The 27,340-nt window shown below is 43.6% G+C and overlaps 1 protein-coding gene across 1 annotated transcript; it reads right to left on the minus strand.

Annotated features, from left to right (window-relative positions):
- Positions 1-53: 53 nt before the first annotated feature.
- On the minus strand, positions 54-27,268 carry PDCD11 (programmed cell death 11). Its single transcript, XM_054071669.1, has 36 exons — positions 27,159-27,268; positions 25,981-26,092; positions 25,383-25,514; positions 25,035-25,202; positions 23,995-24,156; positions 23,007-23,130; positions 22,465-22,646; positions 21,807-21,914; positions 21,145-21,351; positions 20,693-20,817; positions 20,044-20,104; positions 19,225-19,371; positions 18,847-19,098; positions 17,961-18,104; positions 17,056-17,256; positions 16,365-16,535; positions 15,576-15,795; positions 13,195-13,347; positions 10,935-11,050; positions 10,260-10,780; positions 9,799-9,861; positions 9,235-9,343; positions 8,491-8,580; positions 8,056-8,158; positions 7,366-7,543; positions 6,830-6,886; positions 6,206-6,328; positions 5,776-5,898; positions 5,409-5,595; positions 4,879-5,004; positions 4,403-4,546; positions 3,117-3,367; positions 2,335-2,503; positions 1,920-2,073; positions 1,228-1,393; positions 54-558 (listed from the first exon to the last, which is right to left on the minus strand). The coding sequence occupies exons 2-36, from the start codon at positions 26,080-26,082 to the stop codon at positions 387-389; spliced, it is 5,511 nt and encodes a 1,836-aa protein (XP_053927644.1). The 5' UTR covers positions 26,083-26,092; positions 27,159-27,268; the 3' UTR covers positions 54-386.
- Between the last annotated feature and the right edge of the window lie 72 nt (positions 27,269-27,340).

A 27,340-nucleotide genomic window follows, 5' to 3' on the forward strand; every position in this document is an offset into this window, starting at 1 on the left:
GGCAAACTTCTCTGCCATCTTGACAGAGAAAAAAAAAAAAAAAAATCAATTTATAAGACATGGCTGTACTTAAAAATAGTGGGTCTTAACTGCACCATTTCCCCAGCAAGTAGTACAAGTATGGCTATATTGATTATAAAACAGTCTATATTTAAAAACATGTCTTCACAGTCATGAACAGACAAGGAATATATGCAACATCTGGACAAAGCTGCAATCATTTATCAAATCTTTTTCTTTGATTGTTTGTTGCTTCCAGTTTGGTTATAGACCAAACTCTCCAGAAACTCCCTGTCCATGGACACTCATGGCAGAACTCCACACACACCTCTCAGTTCTCACATCGCATGAGGAGCTGAGTCTCTCTGCTCTTACTTGCACTGTACTCAGGTGTCAGCAAGAGAACTCTTGGTCTCCACATACTCAAGTGCTGCTCTTTTAACAGCCAGGACAGTTTCTGTTGTACCAAATTTCTTCTCATAATCCAGGTAGCGTTTAAAGAAGAATTTCATCTTCTTTGGTGCCAAGCTCAGGTGTATGACCCTTTCAAATATGTCCCTGCAAGAAACCAAAGTGATCAGATCGGTGTGTTGGTGATAGCACTCAGTATTAGCCCTGTATCCTGCCTCTGAACAAAGAGCAGAAAGTCAGGGGAGACATTCAACCTGCAGTTGGTGCTTGAAGAAAGAGATTCCTGACAACTGGCCAAAACCTCAAAGCAGAAGCCTTACATTTGCTTGCAGAACTCAATGGCTGCTGGTCAACTTAAGCAGCCACCGTACTTAACCGTACGTTCATTAAGTGTATGTGGCTGGATCGTTAGTGCGGGAAGGTGGACTTCCTTTTGCCAACTCTCAGAAAAAAAAGAAATTTCTTCATTCTTATGTTACAAGGTACATAAGGGCTTGATCTCACTCTTCAGATATGAGTCCCTCTCCAGAGGGACTGATGAGCCTCAGTGCAAGTCCTTTACCTTCTGTCACACAGGCCGCTACTCACAAATCAGTACCTCTCTGCCCTATGGATCTCCTTGGAGTCTCCTCAGTTCTACCAAGGATAAGCACTTCCGCACATGCCTGATTTCTCTCTCTAGGTGATAAAAATTCTCTTTTGCTCTGTCCTGGGAAGCCCTGTGCAATCTCATGTTGCAGGGTACCTCTGCTCTTTTCAGTTGTTGCTGCAGGCACTGCACTCAGCCCGTTCCCAGCCTGCTGTAGCGTGACTCACCGTACTTCCTTCTGGCTGCCATGTTTGATCATGATGTCCATGTAGATGGACCAGATGTCTGTCCGCTTGGGATAGCTGCTGAGGGTGCTCTCAAAGAGGGCCTTGGCATGGTCTGGGTCCCCAAAACGGAACTCAAGCTGTGCAAACCTTGAAATGACATCCACATCTGGAACAAGAAATGAGGTGTTAGGGTATCAGAGCAGATCTCTTACAAAGAGCAGAGACAGCAGCATCTCTACCCAGAGACAAAAGGCTCTGCTGTAAAGTGGTTCTGGACCAAGACAAGATCAGAGTGGAAGAGAGAAGGGCCGCTGTTCACTTATTTCAGTTCTCTGCAGGAGACAGCAGTTTATTTTTATATTCAAAATGCATCTTGCAGCACCCACAAGCATCCCCACAAACCTGGGACTAGACCAACAGAACTTTTCTAGAAGAGAAGACTCAAAGTCATCTTTACTTTGGGTACTTTGCTTTTGCGCATCACAGCAGATTCTGTTACAGGAGAATTTAGCATTGATACTCAGGCAGAAATTTTCCCTTCCTCAAGAGTCAAGGGCAGCACGTTCAGCACCAACTAGTTGCACTTTTCACTTATTACAGACATTGTCACAGGCAGGGATATTGGAGAGCAGTCCACCTACGGGAGACCTGTCAACACATAGTCCACATTACAGATGGGAAAGAGTGCTTACGTTCTTTGGTGGGCAAAGCCTTGAGAGCACGCTCCAAAAGCCTGTGTGTAGCGTCGATCTGACCTTGCTTCAGGAGGAAAGAGGCATATTTCAGCCACACAGATTTCTCCTGACGGAAACGCTTCAGCATTGTGTGGTACAATTCTTCTGCTTGCTGGAAGGGCAGAGTCGGGTTAGATCAAACAGGTTCATAATAAGGCCTTGTAGCTTTAAAACTCTTACTCTTGGCCCAAACACTTATAAGAGAGAAGCAAGTATTAACAGTTACTTGTTTACTGTCAATCATAACTACTAATCCCAGTTAGGAACAAGGTAGATGAATGTCTGACAGCTGGAAGCTTATACAGCCAGCACTGGTAGTTTAAAGGCATGACTGAATGGAATACATGCATGGGACCTGCTTGCACTATCTTACCTTGTACTTCTCAGAATTGGCATAGATGTCACACAGATGCTGGAAGACTTTCAGAGGTTCATTGTATTGAACAGCTCTCTCAAAGACCTTCATCAGTGTCTCCTCAGTACCATACATGTTCTCCAAGTTCAGCAGGGCTACCCAGACATTTAGCTTCTCCTGTTCTTCCCTTAAAGCAGATGCAAACAAGAATATTTAGCCTTCCACCAGCCTATATCAGCTGTTTGCAAACCACCCTACAAAGACTCATTGACTTGTAGCCTGCCTCCAGGACAAAGGAAGGGGGCATATTGCTCACTGAAACACCACTTTTAGAATACAGCACAGCAGTTGTTTCACACTACAACTTTTCATCACTGTTATTGGTAATTAAAAACCACAAGAATGATTCAAGAAAACATAGTATACTTAAATCATGCTGTAGAGGTGATTTAATACACAAGGATGCAGCCCTATGACAGAAGTTCACTGTTTGTTTCATACCACTGACAGTATTATGTTATTCCAAACCCTGACTGCTCAGAAGCGTGTCTGCATGTTCAGTGATACCCCGGGGAGTTACCACACTCATAAGCTGCAGCAAGTCAGCTACAGGCTACCTGTGGTGACTCAGGCCAGACCTTCAAAGGGCCAGCTGACAAATGTTACCATTTAATCCTTTTGAGCTCACTGAAACACACTCTGCCACTCCACACATGATGACACTGCAGGTGCTCTTCTCCCACAACTACACCACCATGCTTTATTCTTCGGGGCAAAGAAAAAAAGATCCATATCATTACCTGAAGCAGATTGTTTTAAGTGCTCTCTCTGCCACAGCTCTGGCCTTTTCAATCTCAGTAGCCTGGAGGTGGAAAGCCATGTATTGTAGCCAGAGGATGGAGCTGTTGGGACTGCTCAGGACCAGACGGTCAAAGTCATCTGCTGACTGGGGCTGTCGATTGGGGTCCATCAGAGCTGCCTCTAATTTGCAGAGCTCTTTCTCCTTCTTCTGCTTCTCTATCTCCTTCTCCTTCTTTGTTTGTTTCTTTAGCTGAAAAAGCACAAACTGAGGACTAGGGAAAAGCACGCACTTCACTGGGGGGAACAGGGAGGCCCAGCTAAGCCCAGCCAGATCCCAGTGTGCCTAGACTAGGCAGTTTTCACAGGAAGAGATGAGGTCAATTGTTTAAGAGAGAAGGAAAGTCATACACACGCCCCACCCCTTCACACGCAGTCCAGAACTCCAAGAAATCTCTTTTCTTTTAATGAAGCACATCAAGGAACCAAATACTTTTCTAGTCTTGCACCTCAACTGCAGGATTCACACTTCACCCCTCCCTCTCATTCTCCTGCCTTTATCCTCTGAGCCAGTGCTCACCACCACCACCCACTCAGTAAAATGCAGAATACAAGGGAAGAAATTGTGCAAGACTGGTGTATGTTGCCAGATCACTAGGGTGACTTAGATATTAATTGGGAGCTGACAGTGCCACAGATCTCTGCACAAGGCAGCTACACCTTGGGCAACAAAGCATCATCCACACATGGCCTCTACAGGGGTGAGTTTTGAGGGGCAGAAGAAATCCTGAAAAGCAAATATGAAAGCAATTCATGAGATGGTTTCTGATTTTGCTAAACAGCTCACACTGGAAAACTCTACCAAAAAAATTACAGCATAAAAGAAGAACTTTCTGTTTTTCTAAATAAGACTATAACTTGAAAAGGTTTTTGATCTCAAAGTTTTCCTGTAAATTTAGAATGTTCAGAAAAGTAAAAAATGGAGCTGACAAATACAGAAGCTTTACTTCCATGAAAATATCTGTTTCACCCTAAGTAATTATTTTCTTAGCATGGCAACATGACAAGCCCTATTTTCATGCAGCCAAAATAGGGCCTTTTTGCCTCTGCTTCAGAGACATCTGCTGCTATTTCCAGTGGTTGGAGCTGCCAAGGAAATTCTGTATTAGCTGTCAAGAGATGTTCCTTTGGGTTAAAAGGCTTTGCTGTGGGGCAGACAGACGTGCAAATACAGAGACATCATATTACAGCCACCATCTCTTGCGTAGGCAACACTAGTACACCATACCTTTGACTGTGGATCATCCTCCTCCTCGCTCTCTGAGCTCTCTTCCTTCTGATTCAGCACAGGTATATTCAGTGCATCCATGTCCTCATCCCAGGTGAAGGCCGTGGAAACCTGCAGCCTAGGAGCTTCACCAAGTTTCCTTATCTGTTTGGATGAAGACAAGGAATGCTCTTTATTTTAATTTGAAGTTTTCTCTGTGAGATCAGACAACTGATTTTCGCTTGTGGCTTCCCTCTGGCCAGTTCTACTGACTTCTCACACTTGCAAACAACCCAACAGCAAAACCACTAAACCCTGGTCACCTTTGCTGTAATTTAAACTCAATCCATCTCAAGCCATTTTCAGATGACACAAGCACCAGTCTGAGTCACTCCTATCTGCAGCAATGATACTTATTGTCATCCAAGGTAAAACTGGCAAACCTCAATGGGGTTGGAAAGTAATTTCAGGCTCAGGTTCTCCTCCAAACTTCTCACCTTAGATTTCTTTTTAGCTGCATCTTCCTCCTGCTCATCATCATCCTCCTCCTCCCGGTAGTATACCTCAATTCCACTGTCATTTTCATCTGCTGGGCAGATCTTCCTTTTTTTTGGCTTCACCTCCTGCAACAAGGGGAAATGGAAATGAGTGGATGGTGGAGGGCAAAAACCAGGACGAATCTTAAAGGCAATTCTGACCACAAAGTAAAGAGTCTGACAACAGAGAGAGGGTGGTGCAGTGACAGAGCATCCCCCATTATCCACTCACATAACAGAGAGAGAATAAACCCATGTTTACCATGCTTATGGGGCCAAGACCAACAGGATGGGCCACAAAGAAACTGGACTGCTGTTTCAGTTAACTCCTACCCTAATGGAGTAGTTTCTGATCTTTGCTCATCTCCAATGCAATTTAATCCGGTTTTCCTACTCTGTATAATTCCTCAGCCTGATTCCAGTGGATCTTCCTAGTCAAGTATTTGGGCCAAACAAGTCCTTCAGCATGTCCTGCACAGTGACATCCATACCTTCTCCTTTTCAGAGTTTCCTCTTTTCTGTTTTGTCTTCATCTTAAGCTTTTCCTGATCATCTGCCTCTTTTTTCTCTTCCTCTGCATCATATCTTGGTAGGCCTAGGGATTCAGGCAAGATGCTTGGCATTCCAGTGTCCTCAGGCAGGAGAGAGAGCTCAACATGTTTTCCTTTTCCATTTACACTGTGGTGCATTGCCAGGAGTAGCAGGAAAGAACAAAAAAACAGAACATTTAAAATGACTGCAAGGATATGCGCTTCTTTAAAATCATCCCAGCTTTTATCTTCCCTCTTTCCATCCTCTCCTCCTTCACCATTTCCTTTCTAATAATGCATGGTCCCTTTTAAGGAACGCTGAACCTACCCAAGCACCTTGGCAGTGAGCAGCTTTCCTTCAGGCAGGTACTTTTCATATAAGGAGTGTTTCTGTACAAAGTAAGGGGAAACGTTCTGGAACAGGATTCGGCCCAGAACAGAAGTGGACAAGCTGAGAAGAGGAGGAAAACAAAAAATAAGTATTCCATGGGAGGGGAATGCAAAAGAAAAATGCAGTGACTATATCTGTGGCACCATCTTTATAGCATCAGTTCTTTATAGCATCACCCAAACTTTTCTTACTTTAATTTCACAGGCTCAAGAAAGCAGCAATGACATCTTAATTCTCAGGAGGAAATTAATATTGCAACATGGCATTATGCCAGAGATCAACCCCAAACAAGATTCCAGAATCATATATTCAAAGTAACTTCTCCAAGACCCCTCATTTCCCAGTACAATTTTCTTATGCTACTCACCCAAAGAATACACCTGATGGAGTTACTGATTTGACATAGCCTCTCACAAGCTGGTGTTTTTTAACATCGTTAATACATGTTATTTCAACATCCTCGACTTTGCTGTTGCTCTTTGGGTTTAGCCTAAAAAGAAGAGAGAGGTTAGAAGTTAAAACACTCATCTGAACAATCCACATTCTGCTCTGGATAGCAACAAAAAGAAATCAGTATTAAAACCAGCTAGTACTTTCTGGTAAACATACTGGATCAGAGATGTCCTTCAGTTTGTGCAAACGTACTAACAGACTATCTGCATCTCTGCTAAGCTATATGTAGCATTAGGGAAAAGATGGGCTGCTGTAAACAAAGCCTAACGAAACACATCAGCCTGGCTTCCTCTGACACAAAGAAAATGAGCAGAGTAAAATGCCGTCTGGAATTCTGTGCAGCCTTGATTTGAGGTTTTTCCCACTTCTTTCTAAGACACCTTGTTCCACATGGTTTATGCATTTTTGTTCCACAGAACACAAAGCAATAGGCTCAGTCTGAAGAGGTTTGTAGGACTAAGTCTATTTAATCAAAATGTTTAAATGCAGCTAAGCACTGAAGAGCAGGAGATCAACAGTCTGGAGGGAAGACACATACCGGGACTGCCGGAGAGATAACTGGATTTTACCGTTCTCATTGGAGAGGATGTAACACCTGCATGGTAGAGCAAAGGGAGAAAACAGAAAGCACTTTACCCGTTAAAAAAAGCCATAGGTAGAAAACATATATTTTCACTAACAGAGTGAAGCCCTATAGGAAAAAAACTACTCTGTCCCTTAGAGCATTTGCTGACTAACACAAACCAGCATGATGCAACAGTTCACAAAAATCAGCTAAAGGGCTTTTTGAAACATATCTACTTGCTTTACTCAGTCTCTATTGCTAGTACAAAAAATGTAAACATTGCTATAGCTGAATCACTTGGCCTGTTGCACTCTCCACCACTCCCAAAAAGTCTGTGAAGTAGGGAAATGCAATTATTTATGCATTACAAATGTAAAGAAAACTGATTTGCCAAACAGCCCACAGAACTACAGCAGTCTGGGATCAACTTATGGCAGTAAAAACCCTGTCACCAACAGCGGCACATATCTAAGTCTTAGAGCTTGAGGGAACAGGAAAGAGTTACTGACCTGACAATCTTGCCAAGTTTGAAATCACTCAGAGGATTCTCCGTGAACATATCACTGAGGTGAAAAACACTGACTTTGCCAGTCTTTCCACCTGGCAGTGCAACAGTCAAACCAGCGTGTGGAGTCACTTTTGTCACCATGCCTACAGTGATGGTGTCCTGTGCCAGCGATTGAACTCCTGGAAAAAAGCGAAGGAGGGAGAAGGCTTCATAATACTCCAGAAATATGTAATCAAAGCAACAAGGGTAATGAGTCAGCGAAGCTGATTTTAGTTGCCTAGTCACATATTAAACCCACCAACTTTTCATAAGATGCAGTCTATGCCCTCTCCCAGCTCACAGCAATGTTTGCTGTGATGGTCCCCTGTTTGCATAGCCACAAGATCCAGGATCCAGAATAACTGACAGATGTTGACAAATATTATACCATCTCGTGTCTGAGATCAGAAGTGAAAGCCTTCATAAGAGCTCAGAGAAGGACACGAAAAAAGCAGGAAAGTGATTCCTTAGACTAAGGGTCTGACCTCTCTTGCCTTGCATGCTGCTACACCTGGGTCAGGGTGCCAGGGTTCATTCTGTCCTACAGGGAGGTACAGCTTGGCTCTGGAGTGCAACACCTTCACCTGAGGGGTCAGTGCAGGCCCACCTGCATCATGCGCAGTGGGGTGCTGCTGTTAAGGCTCCATAATACCTGTCAGTGACAAGCAGAGGTTTGTTTCTGTGACATCTGTTCCAGTCACCGTAGCTGATATAGCCTGGCCATTTTTGAAGCTCTTTTCTGGATGTTTTAAGACCTGAAAGGAAAAAACAGATTTCCACTTATTACCAGAAACGGAGCATTGCACACATCTGACTGGTGCTTCTTCTATGAACGTTTACACTTTCTACACACATCTTCAATGTGTACACTTGACTGACAGCTGAGCCTTGCTTCAACGCCTCTGCTATTCTGAGCCACACTAGCTACAGGCATCATACTTGCCTGTCAGTGAGGGGCAGTGATGCCTAAAGGGCAGAGCACTGGATTATGAGTTCACGTGGATGTCATAAGTGCCCGCAGTCATTACATGCGGCCATCTGCATGGAAAAAAAAATTTTTAGCTTATTTGTAATTTGTATCTCTTACCTTGGTGTTCAGAGACAACAGCAGAAGGGGAACTCTTCCTCGAATGTCAGGGGTGACTTCTACCTCCAGCCAATTTTTGAGGACGTTATACTGAGAAGACACCAAATAACCAGAGAAGACAGCATGAGAACTTGGGAAAAAATCCTCTCCCTGATGGATTCGCTAATTTTAAGGCTAGAAAAAAATACTACCGCCTTGGCTCTTGCAAAAAGCAAAAATGGTGATTTGGCTTCTACTCCTACAAGCATAATACTGCTGTGGTTCCAGGCAAGTGCACACAGGGGACCAACAGTGCTTTGTGCTGGTGGCACAGACAATTTCTCAAAGGCCCTTTTACTAGCATTCAGGGTGGAAAGTGTCTGCTGGCAACAAACAGACATATTGAGGTTGAGTCAGCTAGACTCAAGTACAGAAAACGTGACTTACAGGCTGTCCAGGGAGGTGGTCGAGTCGCCTTCCCTGGAGGTGTTTAAGGAACGGGTGGATGAAGTGCTTAGGGACATGGTTTAGGGAGTGTTAGGAATGGTTGGACTCGATGATCCAATGGGTCCTTTCCAACCTTGTGATTCTGTGATTCTGTGATTCCTTCTCCTTCTCTCCCCGTAAGACACCGTTTTGCATGGGCCACTCTCACAGTTAATGAAGAGCATAGTACTGTCAATGTTTAGGACCGATCTAAGACCCTGAGGTCACTCCCACTTGCTGCCTCCCTCAGTACACTTCTTAGGAGGACTCTGACCTCACCTTTTTCACAAAACAGGTGACTGTCTGTCCAACATTGTATAGTCCAAGTTTCTTGAGAGTGCTGTCTTCTTTAAGCTTCAGCATCTCTGTGACTTCCCCTTCTATTTCGCTGTTTGTAAACAAAGGAAGAGGACATCAGTAAGACAGCTTTGGTACTAATGAGGAAGACAGAAGTCAGAAACCTAAGACATTACAGGGAGCCAGTACTGCTGTGACAATGCCTCTGTGGTATTCACCCACTCCTCAGCTGCACCTTTCTGCAGGGAATTAATTCCTCCACCGGCTTAAGAGGGAATCCCTTTTGTAGCGAAGGGGCATACCAGAATCCAGACTGGCAGAACCTGAAGCCAAAAGGACATTCAAAGGAAATCATACGCTGGGAAAGCACAGCTCCCAGACCCAAGTTAGTGTGAAAGAGAGAATAAGAGGCTTTGCCACACTGCATGTATATGGAGCTCCTTGCTCATGGTTAGCTTCTTCACAAATGGGAGGAAGAAGGGAAAGAATCTACAAGGACAGGAGGTCAGTGAAGCACCTGCAGACAGCACAGAGGCTAACACTTGCCTTGGTCGAATGCTGAGCTCTGGAATAGACCGTGTGAAGTGTGGATGGGTGATGGGCAGGTACCTGCAGAACAGGAAAAAGACTGAAGTTTCTCATCACCTTCCCAGGCCCCAGTCACAGTCTCTCCACTGGCAAAACAATAGGTTCTAAAACTATCAAAGCCTTTGAGTTCCAGTTCTTCATAGCACTACTTCAGTGGCGATTTAGGTACCCAATACACTCTGGCAAATTTAGCAAATCGTGCTTCCATTTAAGACTTCCACTGGACCTTAAGAGTTCAGACATTGTTTTTTCTTGCAACACAGAGAGGTAATTCTCAGGTATAACAGCAGATTTCCTCAGGCCTCAACTACTCCAGCAAAGATCTTGTGGCAGAGGGATGAGCCTGGATCATCTGAATTAATTAACTGTTTCACCCCTCGCTTTCCCCAAGAAGTAATATAATGAGCATGTTTTCCTACCTGTGAGTGTTCACATCTCTGCCTCCAATGACTCGGGCAGTCACCTTCTGCCCAGCTTTCAGAGTATATGTTGGAAAAGAGCCTATGGGCACATCATCCAGAATCCGGGATGCATGGATTGAACCTGTCAGTTTGTCATCAATAGCAACCGTGACATGGGTTGGTTTGACAGATTTAACAGTACCAGTAACAATATCCCCCAGGGAAAGTGAGTGTTTCACAGCAGTAAGCATCTCTTCCAATGCTGTCTCAGATTCGTTCCGGACTCTTACAAAAACATTCTTCTTTGCTGGGCCTTGTACTGCCAATAAGACTCCATGGTCATTCATCTTCACAACTTTTAAGGTTGCAGAGATCATCTGTCCCACCTTCAGTTTTTCTGAGTCAAAGCGGAAGGTGTCATTGAAATGAGAGGCTATGGGGATAGCTGCCAGCTGGCCTGTTTCCAACAATGACACAATGGCAAACTCTTCTGCTATGTGCTGCACAACGGCAGAGTGCTGGGAGTTCTCTGTGAGCCGCTACACAGAAAGAAAGATAGTGACTTACCCTGCTGAGATTTTGACCCCCTCCACTCTACCACCCATAGTTCTAAAGGAGGAAACAACCACCCCAAGTTTATTAATTGACTACAGTTTGACAGACAAACAGAAACACACAGATCTAAAAACATACTTGCTTGGCTCTTTGCTTTAAGACTTCTTCCCGAAGAGAAACATACACCTTGGATGTGAGGGCATCCACATGAAGAACCAACGCCTTGGTTTTCTCACCAGGAACAATACTTTTGTCTGCAAATGAGAACAAGATTTATCTCCTGATGGCAGTGAAAAATTATGAGATAGTGGTACGTGACATATAGGAAGAGTTCAATTTAATTCCTGAAGATCATAGTAATAAAGACTGCTTAATTAGCCATTGTAACTATGTTGCTGTAATCAAATTAACTTAGTGGCCACATGCATAAGTCAAGTCTTTAAGAAAAGAACAGATTTCTCCAACATTAAAGGCAAGGAGGAAAAGAAAATCTTTTTTATTCAGAAAAAGGGTCTGATACTTTTATGAAAGAACTAAATTGATTTTATGAAGAAGCAACTCTGAAATAACATAGACAAGGCTGACTAAACACAAATTCAAGGCAATAAAGGTTCTGAAAAAGATAATGCTAACATTTGCACAATAACATCATCAGTCTATCCACTGCTGAGGAAATAAAGGAACTCTTCTGAATGCAAAAGCACTGGGACATCACTCCTGCTGAAGTTAGCAGTATATATTGGTTTCATTGGTTTATTCATTATGTAAGCATGTGCTTGTTTGGTTCTGCATAGTACCGCACTTTTCTGTTCTAATTTTTGAAATTGCAGTCCTGTTTAAAAGTCACATTGATTTAAAGGAAAAATTAACAGCAACTTCAGACAGAGCATGCTCCAAGGAACATATTTCCGAAGTAAGAAGAAATAAAATCAAGTAAGCTGGAGCTTGTACTAATGTTTTGTCTTCATACAGTACGCTTCAACCAAGGACCTCAGAGCACAAATTAGACCTCACAAGATGCCCAACACAGAATAGAACAGAATATTTCAATTGGAAGGGATCAACAATGATCAACTTGTCAACTGCCTGACCAGTTCAGGGCTGAGTGTGTTATTACAATGTGCGCGTATTACAATGGCTGAGGGCTTAAAGTGTGTTATTAAGGGCATTGTCCAAATTCCTCAAACACTGACAGGCATTGTCCACCCCTCCAGGAAACCCGTTCCAGGGTGTGACCACCCTCTCAGTAAAGAAATAATTTCTAATGTCTTCTAACCCCACCTTACACAGGTTTGAACCATTTCACAGGTCCTATCACTGGATACCAGGGAGAAGAGCTCAGCACCTCCCTCTCCACCTCCCCTCCTCAGGAAACCATAGAGAGCAATGAGGTCATCCCTCAGCCTTCTTTACCCCGAACCAGACAAGCCCAAAGTCCTCAGCCATTCCTCAGAGGATGTGCCTTCCAGCCCCCTCAGGAGCAGTGCTGCCCTCCTCTGGACACGTTCAAGGACCTTCACAACCTTCTTAAATTGTGGGGCCCAGCACTGCACACAGCAATCCAGGTGAGGCCACATCAATGCTGAGTACAGCAGGACAATCTCCTCTCTCGACCAGCTCATTCTGCTGTGTTTGATGCACTCCAGGATGCAGTTTTCCCTCATGACAGCCAGGGCGCACTGCTGGCTTCTACTGAGCCTACTATCACCCAGCACCCCCAGATCCCTTTCTGCAGGGCTGCTCTCCAGCCAACTCCCTGTTTATACGTGTGCCCAGCATTACTTTGGCCCAGGTGAGGAATCTGGCATTTGGACTTGTTAAAATTCCATCCCATTAATCAGTGCCCAACACTCTAATCTACCTAGATCCCTCTGCAAAGCATCTTGTCCCCCAAGAGAACATCCCAATCTGGTATCATCAGCAAACTTGTTAATGGTTCAGACAACTCCTGCATAAATATATTGAACAGAAGCAGCACCAGGATTGACCCTGAGGAACACCATTGGTGACCGGTCACCAGCCAAAAACGAGGCATGAGTAGGTCCAGTTTACAGAGGGTGTAACAGAAGCATGGGTAGGGTTAAGCGATAACTTCTGAATCATGCAAATGGGTCGGCAACACATCAGGAAACTAAACTATTCCTCAAGCTCACCCTTAGTCTGATCAGACTCAGAATAATAGAATGGTTTGGGTTGGAAGGAACCTTAAAGATCATCAAGTCCCACCCCTTCCACCTTGGGCAGGGACACTTCCCACTGGATTAGGTTGCTCAAGGCCTCAAACATACTGGCCATAAACACTTCCCACCTTGGTTCCCCAGCAGAACTAATTTCAGGACAGGAGTTTCAATGCACAAAAGTGAAAACTGAAGCAAGTAGCCAAAACAAAGACCCTCACCTCCCAAATGGTAGCGAGTGGCTGTCACAGTCAAGCCTGTGACACAGTTGCCACTGAACAGTGCTGAGCCATCTTCCTTCACATCCTGCAGCACCAGCTGCAGCTCCTTCCCAGGCACCAACTCACAAAGGCCTCGGGCCATGCTGGACTCCCCTAAAGAAAGGAAAGAAAAAGTAAGAAATCAGTTTTATCTATGCTGTTTCTTCGCAAAACAGAGTTTTCACATTTGCTCAAGAAAGCATGCTTCCTAAGAGAAAACAGAGTTTAGGCTCCTGAATCTGTAGAAATACAAAGAAGTTCTAAGAGTCAATCAAAGTAGAAAGACTTTTGTGAAATTAAGGATCTGATCCAATCTTACATAAACACCATCACACAGCATTGCATATACAAAAAGCTGAAAGCAAACTAATACTAAAAACTATTAATTCCATTACTAAAAGCGATTAATACTAAAAACACAAAACAAACGTCACTCCACGAATACAGGAAACAAAACACTAAACATTTCTGGAAGTAGAACAAATCTAACAAGGTGAAGATAGAATTTGACAAAAATAAACTGTAATATATCCAGTATTCCTAATACAAGGAAAAGAGCAAATAAGAAAACCTTTACCGAAGGACTCGTTCAGCAAACCTTTAATACCAGTAGGCAAATCTATTTGTACAAACTCATCCTCGCACCAGTACTAGGTTCTAGTTGAGCAGATCCTGACTAAGGCTCAGGGCAATTGAAAAACTCCTCTGTGAAACCAGTTACCTCATGAACAAATATCAACAAAACCAACTTGATTGGTACATGCTCAAGTGTGAATTTCTGTAGCAGAAGACTAGTAGGAGCAGCTCTTAACTGCCAGTCACAAGCAATGCTAGTGTCCTCTGCTGTCATAGTAAAAAAAGCATTGTTAGATGATGGTAGAAATGGTAATTTCTCCATTATGAATTACCAGCAAATAGTATGTACACATTGTTACTCTTGTCAATGACTCCTCTTTATTTTGAGGAGTAAAGCTACTCATGATTGCTTAAATGGAGTAAGAACCCTTGCTGCCTGCAGCATAATAGACAAGTAAGGAAATTTATTACTCTAACCCTCCAAAAGCATTATTCATTTTAAACAGATGTGCTACTCCTCAGAAAACACCAGAGGAAAAAAAGATCATGGCTTCACCATCTGACAGCTACCTTGCCCAGCCCTTCAAGTATCACAGCAAGACACACTGATGCACTGACTCCAGCCACTTTCAGTTGTCCTCTGTCCTTCCATCATTTGTGAGTATAAGGAAGAATTACATGATGTCCATTCTGATTCCTACGTGCTTATCACCCTAGTATCCAGGAACGAGTGCTGTTTTTCCTAAACTAAGTAATTAGCAGGAGTAGCTCTTAAATGCTCACAACAGCTAGCACCCAACGAGAGCATCCCATAGTGCTTATCAACATCTTCTTCCCAGGTATTTGGGGAAATTCAGGTTTGGGCATTAGGCAGCCTGGTTTGCTCCACCAGTGTTTTGTGGCAATTCACTCAAGCATACAGAAATAAATTCTTCCTGGACTTCCACGAGTCATTCTTTCACCACAAAAAAAAAAAAAAAAAACAAACAAAATACACCCAAAAACAAACTGAAAAACAGTATGCCTAGACCTCTGTTGGCATATTAAACATACTTCATGGGTTGGCCCAACACCCCACATATCTGTAAGCTCTTTGGAGTTTTTCTGTTTACTGACCAGAGAAATTAGGTCTGAAGGCTAAAGCTCTTAAATTACAAGAGTACTAAAAAATAACCACTTCCAGATTAAAACTAAACAGATAGAGACAATTCTTAACATAATGCATAATTTAACAGTGAAACTACGGCCACATGCCTCCGCTGATTAACTTTTAAATTGATTCATAAAGCTATTACAAGTATTCACACCAAAAGAAAAAAAAAGTGTCTCCAAGGCTGGAGAAAGGCTTTGGTTCACACAACATCCAGTCTCACCCTGGACTTCCTTATTTTCACCTCACAGGCCCTCAAAGGAACTCATACTTTACTAAAATTGTATCTCCCTTTCTCTTGATATATGAACCTCACAATTCATCTATTTATCCCCTTATTTTTAATTCTCTAATTCAATCTGAAATCAACATAAGAAGCCTAGCAGACTTCAATGAAGAGCAGCTGGTTTTTTCTAGCTATAGTTCCAAAAAGCCTTCCTGTCAACAGCAGACACTGCACACATGCTTTTCTTCTAATGAACTCCTCTTGGAAGCCAAGCCTTTGTTTGAACTGAGCTTTCTTTCAGTTAAACAAAAACGTTTTTCCCTTTTTGCTCCTCTGGAGTCCCTTTTTTGTCATATGATCCCCTTTAGCAGAATACATTGAATCTTTTACCTCTTCTTCTCAACAAGCTCCTTATTTCTTTCAACTCCTTGAAATATTGATTCAGCAAGGCTAAGCTCTCCGCAGCAGAATCGCCTGAGCTGCACTCTGACACCTTCAGATTGAGGAGCACACGCTGCTTCTCCTCATCAATGCTCATCACCTTTGCAATCACAGTCTGTCCCACCACAAAGTGGTCCTTGGTGTCCGTCACAAACTTGTCGCTCATGCTCTGTGCAAAGCAAACAAAGGGCAAGGGTTACTCAGCACAGCTGCTCACTGTCAACCACCCACAGTGCTGTTCAGAAGGGTTTGAGTTAAGGCTTCATGAAAATGCATAAGAGAAATTAACAAAGACTAACGAAAAGCCATCAGATAAAATTCACAGAATCACAGAATAGTTTGGGTCGGAAAGGACCTTAAAGATCATGCAGTTTCAACCCCCTGCCACAGGCAGGGACACCTCCCACTAGATCAGGCTGCCCAAGGGCCATCCAACCTGGCCTTGAACACCTGCAGGGATGGGGCAGCCACAACTTCCCTGGGCAACCTGTTAATTACTGAAGTCACATCAAATCCTTGTTTGAAGCTTAAGCTCACTTGAATGAAGTCCTTTATTTCATTTTGGGAGCCAACTAAAACACAAGCCTAAAAGCAGCTTTTACCCTACTGGAGGAAGCTGTGTAAATGCAGGACCCAAGCCCTACTATTTCCTCCTTTTTGTTTACCTTTGCTAAAAGACATGGTTCAAGTATGCCTGATTACACACATGCTATTTACTGGAGTGAATGCATTGCTTACCACTTTGGGTGCCAGTCCTGTCACACCGAAAGGGAACTCCACAAACACTCCAAAGGGCATCACATTCCTCACATAACCAGTCAACAGCATCCCAGGCTGGATTTCAGAGAAACATCTCACAACTTGCTCATCCTGTACAGCAGAAATCACTGCAGACTTTCTGCTCAAGATCTGAACAACCAGTTAGGAAAAATGGGAAAAGATGAATGGAGCCCAATGCCAAGCAAACCTCTTGGTGCCACCCACTGGGCTAGAGCACTTTTTGCAGGTTAGACAGCAGAGGAGTTCAAATTCCTACAATTCCAATTTCTGTCTTGATCTCTCTACACTAGACTTCAGCAACCAATATCTTTTAAGCTGCTGAGCTTTACAGATGCATGCTTCACACTAGCAGAAATGTCAACTCCAAAGCATTTCAGTTCTAATTTTTGGTAAAATCCAGCAACATTTTTGTTAAGGTTGTAATAAGATTAGCAGCCCAGAAGCTGGTTTGGAAGATCAGTCAATTCCCAATGAAGTTCTGGTTCTGACAGTATGCTAGCAGCAGATGAGACTCACTTAACACAAGCAAGTTATGACTCTCTTAAGCATCACTAGCTTGACAGGCACTTCCATCTCAACACGCTAACCAGGATACCTCCTTACCCCCCACACCCTGCTTTGCTTGTCTGGTTGAGGCGGTAAAGGATACAATATGCTCTCCCTTGTCACTTAGACACATAACTCTGGGCAGGACATCCCCTTCTTGAAGGCAATGCCACAGGAGCTTGCAGTTAGCAACAAAGTCGGAAAGGTGTACTGTGGGAATCAAGGCTGTCACGTCACCTTCATCTTCTAAGATAGAAACCTCTAGCACATTATCTTTCTTCTTCAAGACTTTCACGTCAACCATCTGAAAAGAAAACAAATGCAGGGATATAAAATGCGAAGTGTATTTGAAGTCATCCCTTTTGATGCACAGGGTACAGAATGCTGTGCTGCAGGGGCTCTGACATGGCCTCCCAGCTATGTATGAGAGAATTCTCACATGAGCAGGGCTGAGCCTAAATAGCACGCCAATGTTGACAGTAAAATAGAAAATGTTATTTCTCAGCTTCTGAAGGAATCAAGAGCTAGAAACATCCCGTTGGTTGTGACTTTTTATTTGATGGGGAAAGGGAATAATTTATACAAGATTAGAACTGCATTGTTCCTGCATTAGCAATATCTGCAGGGTGCTGGAAACTATGTTCATTCCAAAGACAACAGGGAAGCATTTCAAAACATTGCTCTGAAGCTGTCTTTTTCCAGGGAGCAAAAGCAGCTGCATTTGGAGTGAGAAAATCAGCAGCATCCAGAAGAAAGAACTCCACCTAGGAGTAGGAGGACTAATTGGTACCTCCAAAAGGACCATCCCAAGTCTCCTTCATCCTGACTTGACAACAGAGACTCTGGTTTTGATCCAGGAGACGAACAACACAATAAGAAATGCACATTTAATGCTAGTTCCTCATCATCAACAGCTTTTCTTGAACCAAAGTAGTTCAAAGTGACACCACGTTGTGTGGAAAACAAGTAGGAAAGGGCAAAAAAGGGAGCAGCCATTGAATTCAATACCTCTCCTATTTGATATTTCACTTCCTGTTTCTTCTTTGGATTACATTCCTTTTTGTCATCCAGGGTAGGATTGTTCAGTAACCTGAAGGTCAACAAGAGTCTTTGTTGCTGGGGCTCACATTTTAAGACCATTACTTTAACAACCTGCAGCAAAAGAAGATAAAACAAAAGTTCAATTCAGCTGACACCCCCTCCCAGTGTGGCACCACCTACAAAACGAGACAGGGTAATGCATACACACTACACTTCTCTTTCACACCTAAGGACAGAATAAACTTCACATCTCCAGATTTGCAGTCAGAAATCTTGATAGAAAATTACTCTTCTCCTTAGACAGCCAACAACAGAAGGGTTAAAGACAAAAAAAACCATCAGAATAATGAAGAGGGCTGAGATCTCTATAAGCTTGCTCACAACGAAGACCAGAACTTAGTGAACAGCGTGGTCTCCAAAGTTCCTGGTTTAAAATGCACAGGATTGGAAACAAAAACAAGAACCAGAACCTTCAGACAACCTGATCCCTCAGATTCTTTAGGTAAAGAGTTTTAACTTCCTCAGAAGAAATTGTAGCCTAGAACCCCAAACTTCTACTAAGATGTCTCTAACTCACCCAAGCATCATCCCTATATCACACACCACGGTGTTTCCTGCACACCAGAACAAAGGGAGCCTAGAAATAAAGACAGTTCTGTGAAATACTCTAAGAGCTGTCCCTTTCACAGCCTAATCTGTTTAAGTGGAACACAACTATTACTTTAAGTATAGGGATATGAACTTCTCTTGGTGTAGCTGGTTCCTCCAGGGGAAAATTCATGTTGGAGACAACTCAAACACAGATTTCTCTTCTGCATTCAAACACAAAACACGGCATAGGTATATTAATTACCTGGCCTTCATGGAAGACTTTATCCGGACAAGATACAGGTTCTGAACTCAGCTCATTCTTTGGTACTAGACCCTTGACATCATTGTAGAACTTCACAATGCAACCAAACTCCCTGGCACACACCACAAAGCCATGCGTGATCAGACCTGGTTTTGCATCTTCATAACAGGAGAGGACTGGAAGCTTTGATTGGACAAGATTTTTCTTTAGAGTAAGGATCAGCTTCTTTCCTGCAGGATTGCACTCTAGCACCTACAAGAATGGAGTATAAAAAGGTTCAAAAACCTGATAACATTTACTGTTATCAGACCAATCCAGCTTCTAAATACTCAGAACAAAAGAGTGCAGAGCAGCTGAAGACTGTCTGGCAGCTCTCACCCGACACTTGAGTTCATCTCCTATGCTGAACTTCTTCTCAGGCTGCTTCAGGATCACATCAGAGAGATGCAGGGATGGCACAAGCCCTTTAATCCTATCAGCCACTTTCACCTGCATCCCAATGGGTTTCAGAGAAAACACTTTGCCCTAGAACCCAAAACAGGGAAAAGGATGAGTAAATTTGACATGAAAAGCAGATCGTATACAGGTAGGAAACAGCCAAGACACTGCATCAGCACATCTAATCACCATCCAAAAAAAAAAAAAATCTTACTCCACCCCACCCAATGAATTTGGCCCATGAACTTTCATACATTCCATAAGGTTGTTTACAGCCTCTTTTCCTTAAGCATAGGCTACTCTCGCAAAACTGACTCTGGCAAACCCGAATAGTTTCCAGAGCCATATCCAGTACTCCGACTTAAGAATGATCCTAACTGAGTAACTTTCTGCCTGTGAACTGACTGTGATGGTAGACACACAAACTTTTTTACACTGAGTGCAAGGCAAGTTTTCATTTCTTTCACTCAAGCCTTTCTAACAACATATTCACAGCTATAAATAAAAAACTGACAGTGGCTAAAATTTGATTGCCTTAGCAGCACCATGAACGAAAACCTGAAGAAAATGGGGAAAGAAAAGTATCACATCCCATCAATCAAGTTCTGCAAGAAGAGGTTTTACTCCTCATTTTCCTCCATCACTAGTCAGGATCAGAAGTGGAATATACACATTAGGCAGAGGAAGTGTATGTTAGTTAGATCATTGCTCCAAGCATAAAGTGCCACAAAGTACTGTGTCAGTCCTTCAGAAGCTCACCTGTACCACATCCCCGACATGGATATCTTGGTATTGCAGAAACCGTGCTTCAATGATCTGACTAGGAAAGAGACACAGCAAGAGATGACACATCATTCGACTTGAAGGAAACAATCTCCTCTTTGCTTTGACCCCATTATCCCCCACAAAACTCACTGCTCTTCAACTCCAGAGCTCTTATGTTTTACTCCAGCTGACCCGCCTCCCAAAACAGCTCTCTGGACAAAGTTCAGGGAGGTTCACCAGGCTGCACCCCACGTGACAGCCACACTGCTATGGCCACAGCCATGGCTCCATGAAAGGGGAACCCATCATCTGCATTGCTTAAAGCCTCAGAGATGGAAATACTAAGAGGGAAGAAGAAAACAGGATAGAAGATCAAGGTTTAATTTCCTGTTCAGCCACAGTCTTCTGACATTATCTCGGCAGAAGTAATTCAGCCTCCCTCAGCCCACCAACTATACTGATGGCATCCTAACTTCCTGTAGTATGGGCAGGATATGCAGACAAGCTGACGCGAGCCAACAGATACAAACTAAAAACCTTAAGTGGCAAGTTCCAGTTGAGCAAAGGAAGGTAGTAACTCCCATGCTTGAGCAAACCCTTCTAATCCTTTAAACAATTTTTTGGAAGACTCTATGAAACTTACTGCTTCAGAGATACGATAGACATCTCATCCATCAGGCTGTAGTCAATGATCCGGCATTTATGCTTGCACCCTGTCTTAAATGCCCCAGGTTTCAAAGATTTTCTGGTTTTTGAAAGATGTTTCAACTAGAAAAAAAAAAAATTACAATTCAGTGTTTGGGAAATGGAAGCACTGATATAGACTTTGGGTTGAAGAAGTAGCATCTGACCGAATTGCTCTTCTGATATATTCGCTCTGTGAAGCAGGTCTCACCAGTTCTTCCTCAAGAACCCTCTTACATTCCAACCTGAACAAGGGGAGGTATGATTTGGAAAACATTTTTCACACTGTCCAGATTTTGCAGTATTCGTTTCACAAAGAACATAAAGGTAGAAAATAAAACATCCTCCTAGCCTCCTTCCACAGAAGGCAGAGACAGCTACAGAAAACTCCCCTCACTTCCTGGTACTTACCCGTGCAAATGCAAGACTGCCATCATCAAGCTCAAAGATCGCACCAAACTTCTTGTAGAAAGCTTTCACTGTCGCCTCCTCCACCACTGCTCCCATGCGATCACTGGAGAGCTGGTTTGGTGATCCCCCAGGGTGGAGGAAGGACTGCCGCAGAGTCAGCCGCACCACCTTGGAGGTGGGGTGGATAGAGAGGATGCAAGCTTTCACCTGGGAGAAGATAATATGCTTGCTAAACTCAAGTTTGTAAACAAAAGAGGAGAAAGGCATATTGCTTATGTTTTCAGACAGCACGCTTAGTACATGAACCCTTTGCCAACGTACAGGCACTTCCCAACATTGCTACTAAGACATTACTTCAGTTCTAACAGCTCTAGAGATGAGCAACTTTCACTTTTGTCTGTTGTTTATGGGGTAGTCTGGTACATGACCTCACAAGAAATTTTCCATTACTTGAAAGTCTCTCATTCTTCCCAAATTAGTCTTCCAGTACCCTGGGAATGGCTTTGCTCTTTAGAGTTCTAAAGCAGCCATGACAGTAATTGAGATAAAATATGACAAAGACAGCTTTCATCAGTAAGATTTCAAAGATTATTCCACTGAAATGTGGGAGAAGAGATGATGTAAGCAGGACACCAATTCCAGCCATCCTTCACCCTCCTTACCACTTGATCCGGAGAATAGTTCATGGATTTCTCTGGGTCTGTGTGTATGAAATCCACAATGCCAGTGAATGAAGACAGAAAGTTCAGTTTGATCCCCACTGGGGCCACCTAGAAAGGGAAGGAAAAGATGCCAAAAAAATTTGTGCTTAGTTTTCATCCAGCTCAGAATCAAAGAGCAATTCATGCATTTCACAATAAGGCACTGTCAGTGCTAATCAACAAGCACATCACAAGAGATGAGAAATCTGGTAACAATTCTGCTTTCTACGTTGTTTTGCAAAAACAATCCTTTAGTTTTTTAGATAATACTGCGCTTACTCTAAATACTACTTCTAACCTGTGGAATACTTTTCCCAGGCAAAGGCCAGAGAAGCACGAAACAGATCCTGTTCTGCTTCAAGCTCCAGCACCACCTCCAAGCAGAAGCCTTTATACTCATGGCATCACAATCAGGATGCAGATCAGACCTTAGATGAACGAAGTGGAGGGACTGTCTAGCAGGTAAATGTTTACCATTGTAAAATAACTGAGCCCAAGCACAAAATTTTCCAGGATGCACGCTTCCATCTACTTTACCTGTCTCCCTATCTTCAACAAGTCTCAAGAAAACCAAAACCCAAACTACCAAACCAAAAAGCAAACCCAAACCAGAGCTTACCTTCTGCACTCGAGCTTTCACCACCAGCCCTGGCAATAAATTGGACAGCGTCCAGTTCTGTTGCTCTGTTGCAAGAGATGCGGCAACCTCTGATCGATCAATAGACAAACAAACTACTCTTCCCTCATTCTTTACCTCCACAATGACACAGCTGAGGTTCTGGCCTATTTTCAAGTCAGATCCTATAAAGAAAAATCACAGCATAATATATCCACCAGGAACACTCAAGGTCCCCACTTCCAAAGTTTTTTCTTACTTGCCTCTATTTTAAGAAGCCACAACTCCTCCTAGACTAAGTGAGGTTTACTGCCAGCAGGGATGGATGGGCTTGGAACAGTAACACAGTCTGTCAGAAAACAGGCTGAAACCCAATGGCTGGTTGCAGACCAGTCAACAAAACCACTGTTTTCAGCAACTCACAAAGATTCCACTTTGATCCAATCTCACTGAGGCTCACTAACACCACAGATATGACAATCTTTAATTTCTGTCATCCTCCACCCCACCTGAACCCCAGCAGCTCCTCCTGCACTTCTACTTACCTCTATTGATAGCTTTGATGTAATTTTGGGCTTTCTGATGAGGCAGGAAAGCATGAGTTCCATTGACTCCGATATCAATGAGGTAGCCATGGTCTTCCACACTGGAGACAAAGCCAGAGAGCAGCTGTTGGGAGGGAAGTGCTGCAATTCAGTAATGAAGTGAAATAGATGGGTCTTCAAAAAGTGCACATCTGCTAAGTGATTCCCCGGCCAAACAGTCACTTTTTTCATCAGGACAGAGTGCAGAGTTCTCCAGAGCAGCAGAAAGAACACTACATTTTTTCTTATTACAGAGCTCATGGGGCAGTGGGGTCTCAACCCTACCTTATCCAACTATGCACGTATGGATTTCACAGACTAACAAGGAAAAAAATTGGGATGCTCAAAACCAGCAGGTGTTGTAATTTCAGGCACTTGCCTGCAACCATACAGCCAGAAACACAAAACCTAAACAATTAAGCACCTCTGTAAAGCAGGTTAAATATTATTCTCTGCACAAATAACTATGAAAACTACTCAGAAATAAGTCATTACATAACTTGTCCATATGGAAACAAGTGAATGGCCTGAAGCTCCGTCAGGGGAGGTTCAGGTTGGATATCAGAAAAAAATTCTTCACAGTAAGAGTCATTGGGTACTGGAACAGGCTGCCCAGGGAGGTGGTCGAGTCGCCTTCCCTGGAGGTGTTTAAGGAACGGGTGGATGAAGTGCTTAGGGACATGGTTTAGGGAGTGTTAGGAATGGTTGGACTCGATGATCCAATGGGTCCTTTCCAACCTTGTGATTCTGTGATTCTGTGAATAGATTTCATGAGTGATGACCTAGAACCAAGACTCAAGACTGACCTCTACTCCCAGGTCTCTTCCATGGTGGAAGCAGCTCCACATCCTTCTCTGATCCCATGCAAGGTCAACCAAAATGTTACCCAACACACCATGGAAGAAGCACCTCCAAAGCTTAGAGACTGGGACAGACCCAGAATACGTACCATGCCCGATGCGAGTGCTGAAGTATTCAGACCCTTATTGACCTTCTTGGGGTCAATTGATAATTTGATACTTCGACGTCCATCAGCATTTTTCTCAACACTGGTTACAATGCACCTGACCAGTGTCCCTGGAGAATACATGTCCGCGAGCGAATGCAAGTCCTGCCCAGCAAGATGATCAAGAAAGAAAAATACAGATTTTAAGATGTTAAATGATACAAAAAGGCCATAATTTGTTACCAAAGTAGCTTTTGAAACAGAAATCCCATAGGATAGCCCTGTTCCTCTGTCAACACAACAACAAAAGACGGGAAACACCACAAACACCAGGATCGCAATACAGAAGCAGGGATGATGTTATCAAATCTAGTAGGCTTTGCTTAAAAAGGAATGCCATGTGGGCTACTGTCAGGAGGCTGTGGCTGAGAAAACACACCTGCAGAGCCAACAGTGACCCTATCCTCACCTCCCTCTTTAGCAGGGAAAACCACTATCACCAAAAGGCCAGCACATCTGCCAGATGCCACGTTCCATACCACCTTAGAACAACTTATGAAGCCCTGAACCCAGAGAGACAGGATAACAGATTACTTCATCCTCTTTCTTTCTAGCAATCATCACTATCAGTAAGTTAAAGTTTGCTTGGAAAAAACAGTTCCAAACCATGGTCAGTCTATGCTAGCACTACATAGCAGCACACTGCATGCAGAAGCACACAATGAAATCGCAAGAAGTGAGCTAATCCCCATGCCCCCACATCAACTTCCAAACACTTCCCTAACTTCTTCCCACCACTGCGACAGCCAGGGATCAGTATTTAGCTTCAGCAGCAGACAGGCAGTACAAATGTCTTCGCATTCAACAGGGTGTCTATGAAGTTCCTGGATTATTTAGCCAAGGCTAGGGCAGGCGATCAAATTCAAGTCAGCTGCAAGACACCAGAAACCAGGCTCCTAAACAAGACCTGAGAGTTGGTTCTGAGGTATTATTAACACTGCAAGCTCCCAGGCACAAATCACAGCCCCATTCCAAGGTCTCACCTCCAAGAGTTCTCCTTGGGCCACCTCCTTGGTCAGCATTTTGCTGTAGGCATCGCTGATCTGTGTGACGGGCACAAATCCTGTAAGTCCATTGGGCAAGCTGATGACTAGCTCATAGTCACTGACCTCTTTTATACAACCAAGGAGCAGCATCCCCTCACAGAGGGCCTGGGAAAGCAGGAAGAATAGCATACAGTGGATATCTTGGTAAGTCAGTGACAACAGGGTGGTAAAAAGACTTCTGTCCCAAATCACTGATGTATTTTACAGGTTTAGTGTAGAAGAACACACCACTTCTACATGGCTCAGAAGAGAGGTGTACACGAAATCAAACATTTATCCACAAACCTCAATTGTGAGTGGTTCAATGTTAACAATATTGTCTTTAGCAGCAGCTGTTTTGTCTGTCTTGAACTTTTTCTGCTTTCTTTGATCGTTTTGGCTCCTTTTTCTTTTCTGGGATTGTTCTTCATGGTGAACCTGAAGCAGTGAGTTAAAAAATAAAAGTGGATAAAGATGAAGATATGAACTTGGCACTAAGGCAAAACTTTGCTGGCAAGAATAAAATCGGAAGAAAATACTAGGACTGGATTAAAAAAAAAAAAAGAGCAACACCTTAGTAACTGCTAGATCTACATGCAAGTCTTACAAAATACCTCTTTGGGCTGAGGCTGATCATTAACAAAACTCTGAATCTTTGGAACAGAAAAGAGTGGCACAAGTAATCTGCACCACACTCTACTAACAGGAAAAGAAAGACCAAACTCAGCCCATATCCACTACCAGCAGCCTCACTACACCAGCATCTTGGAATAAAGGTGGATGTCAGCAGTTACTTCTTTCTGGAAGTCCCTTCTATAGTTTACTATAGAAATAAGGAATGGGAGAGATTGCAGGTCGCATTCTGAAAGTGGAAGAGTTCATCAAGAGCATGCAAACAACATACATCAAACAAATTGTCCCGCTCTAATTTCAAGTTGGGTTTTTTCCCCTCTGTGGGTTTTTTCTGGATACCCCCGCGAGGAAAGTTTTCTTCCGTGGATGCCATGCTTGAACTCCTACAGAACAAATGAAAAGCAGATATTAAACGTGCAGTTGTTACACTTGTTCCTTACAAACACTGAAGAGGCCAAAGAGTGAACCACTCCCAAACCAAGACAGAATTCAGACAGCTACTTTACAGTCACTGACAAAACAGAAATGCACATCCAAGTGTATTTAACATTTTACTACAGTAAAGTGCAGCAATGGTCCATCCCTGCCACTTTTTACTATTGCCCAATTTCACTAGACTAAAGTGTTATTAACCATAAGTTAATAAACTGTAAGTTAATAAACTTTAACCGTAAGTTTCCTGAACAGGCCTTTATGACATTTTATTACATGGACAAGCTGAAATTAACAGCTGCAGTCACCAAGGAGAAAGCTGCAAATCAAACACCAAGAAAACTTTTGGATACCGCCCTTAAACGTTGATATACTTTGATAAAACTTCATGTAAGCTGTTAGGGCATGTGTATGTACATTTAATAGATACAGTTAACCATACAATGTTTCCATCAGCAATCACTGCCTTATTTCTCACATCACCATTTGCATGCTATTTAGAACCGTAGAATGGTTTGGGTTAGAAGGGACCTTACAGGTCATGCAGTTACAACTACTCTGCCATGGGCAGGGACACTCCCCACTCAATCAGGTAGCTAAAAGCCTCATCTAACAAGGCCTTGACCACCTCCAGGGAGGGGGCAGCCATGACTTCTCTGGGCAACCTGGGCCAGGGCTTCCCCACATCTACTCTAAATCTCCCCTCTTTCAGCTTAAAACTGCTCTCACTGCACTCCTTGATAAATGGCGCCTCCCCGGCTTTCCCATGGGCCCCCTTTCGGTACCGGGAGGCTGCCCTATGGTGTTCCTGGAGCCTTCTCTTCCCTAGGCTGAAGAAGCACCTGTGCAACATGTCACCACCCCCACAGTTATTTATCGCTTTAGCCAGCGGCCTCCCCACGGGAAACAGCACCGCGGCCCGTGAACGCCTTCGGGTACGAGCCCATCTCATCGCTGCACGCCTCGCCCAGGGCCTCGCCGAGCCGCAGCTGGGCCAGGCGGGGCCGGAGCTCCTACCTCTCTTGGCCGCTGCCGGGCAGGGAGCCCGGGCGGGGGGACCAGAACTAGGACCGGCAGACACACGCGTGCGGCAAAGGACCGCCGGAAGCAGCGCGCGGGGAAAGCGGAAGCGGAAGCGGCGGCACCACTTCTCAGCCAACCAGGAGGGGGAGTAGGGGAGTAGGAGCTGTGTGATGTGC

This window comes from Cuculus canorus, chromosome 7, assembly GCF_017976375.1.
Source record: "Cuculus canorus isolate bCucCan1 chromosome 7, bCucCan1.pri, whole genome shotgun sequence".
NCBI classification, from domain to species: Eukaryota; Metazoa; Chordata; class Aves; order Cuculiformes; family Cuculidae; genus Cuculus; species Cuculus canorus.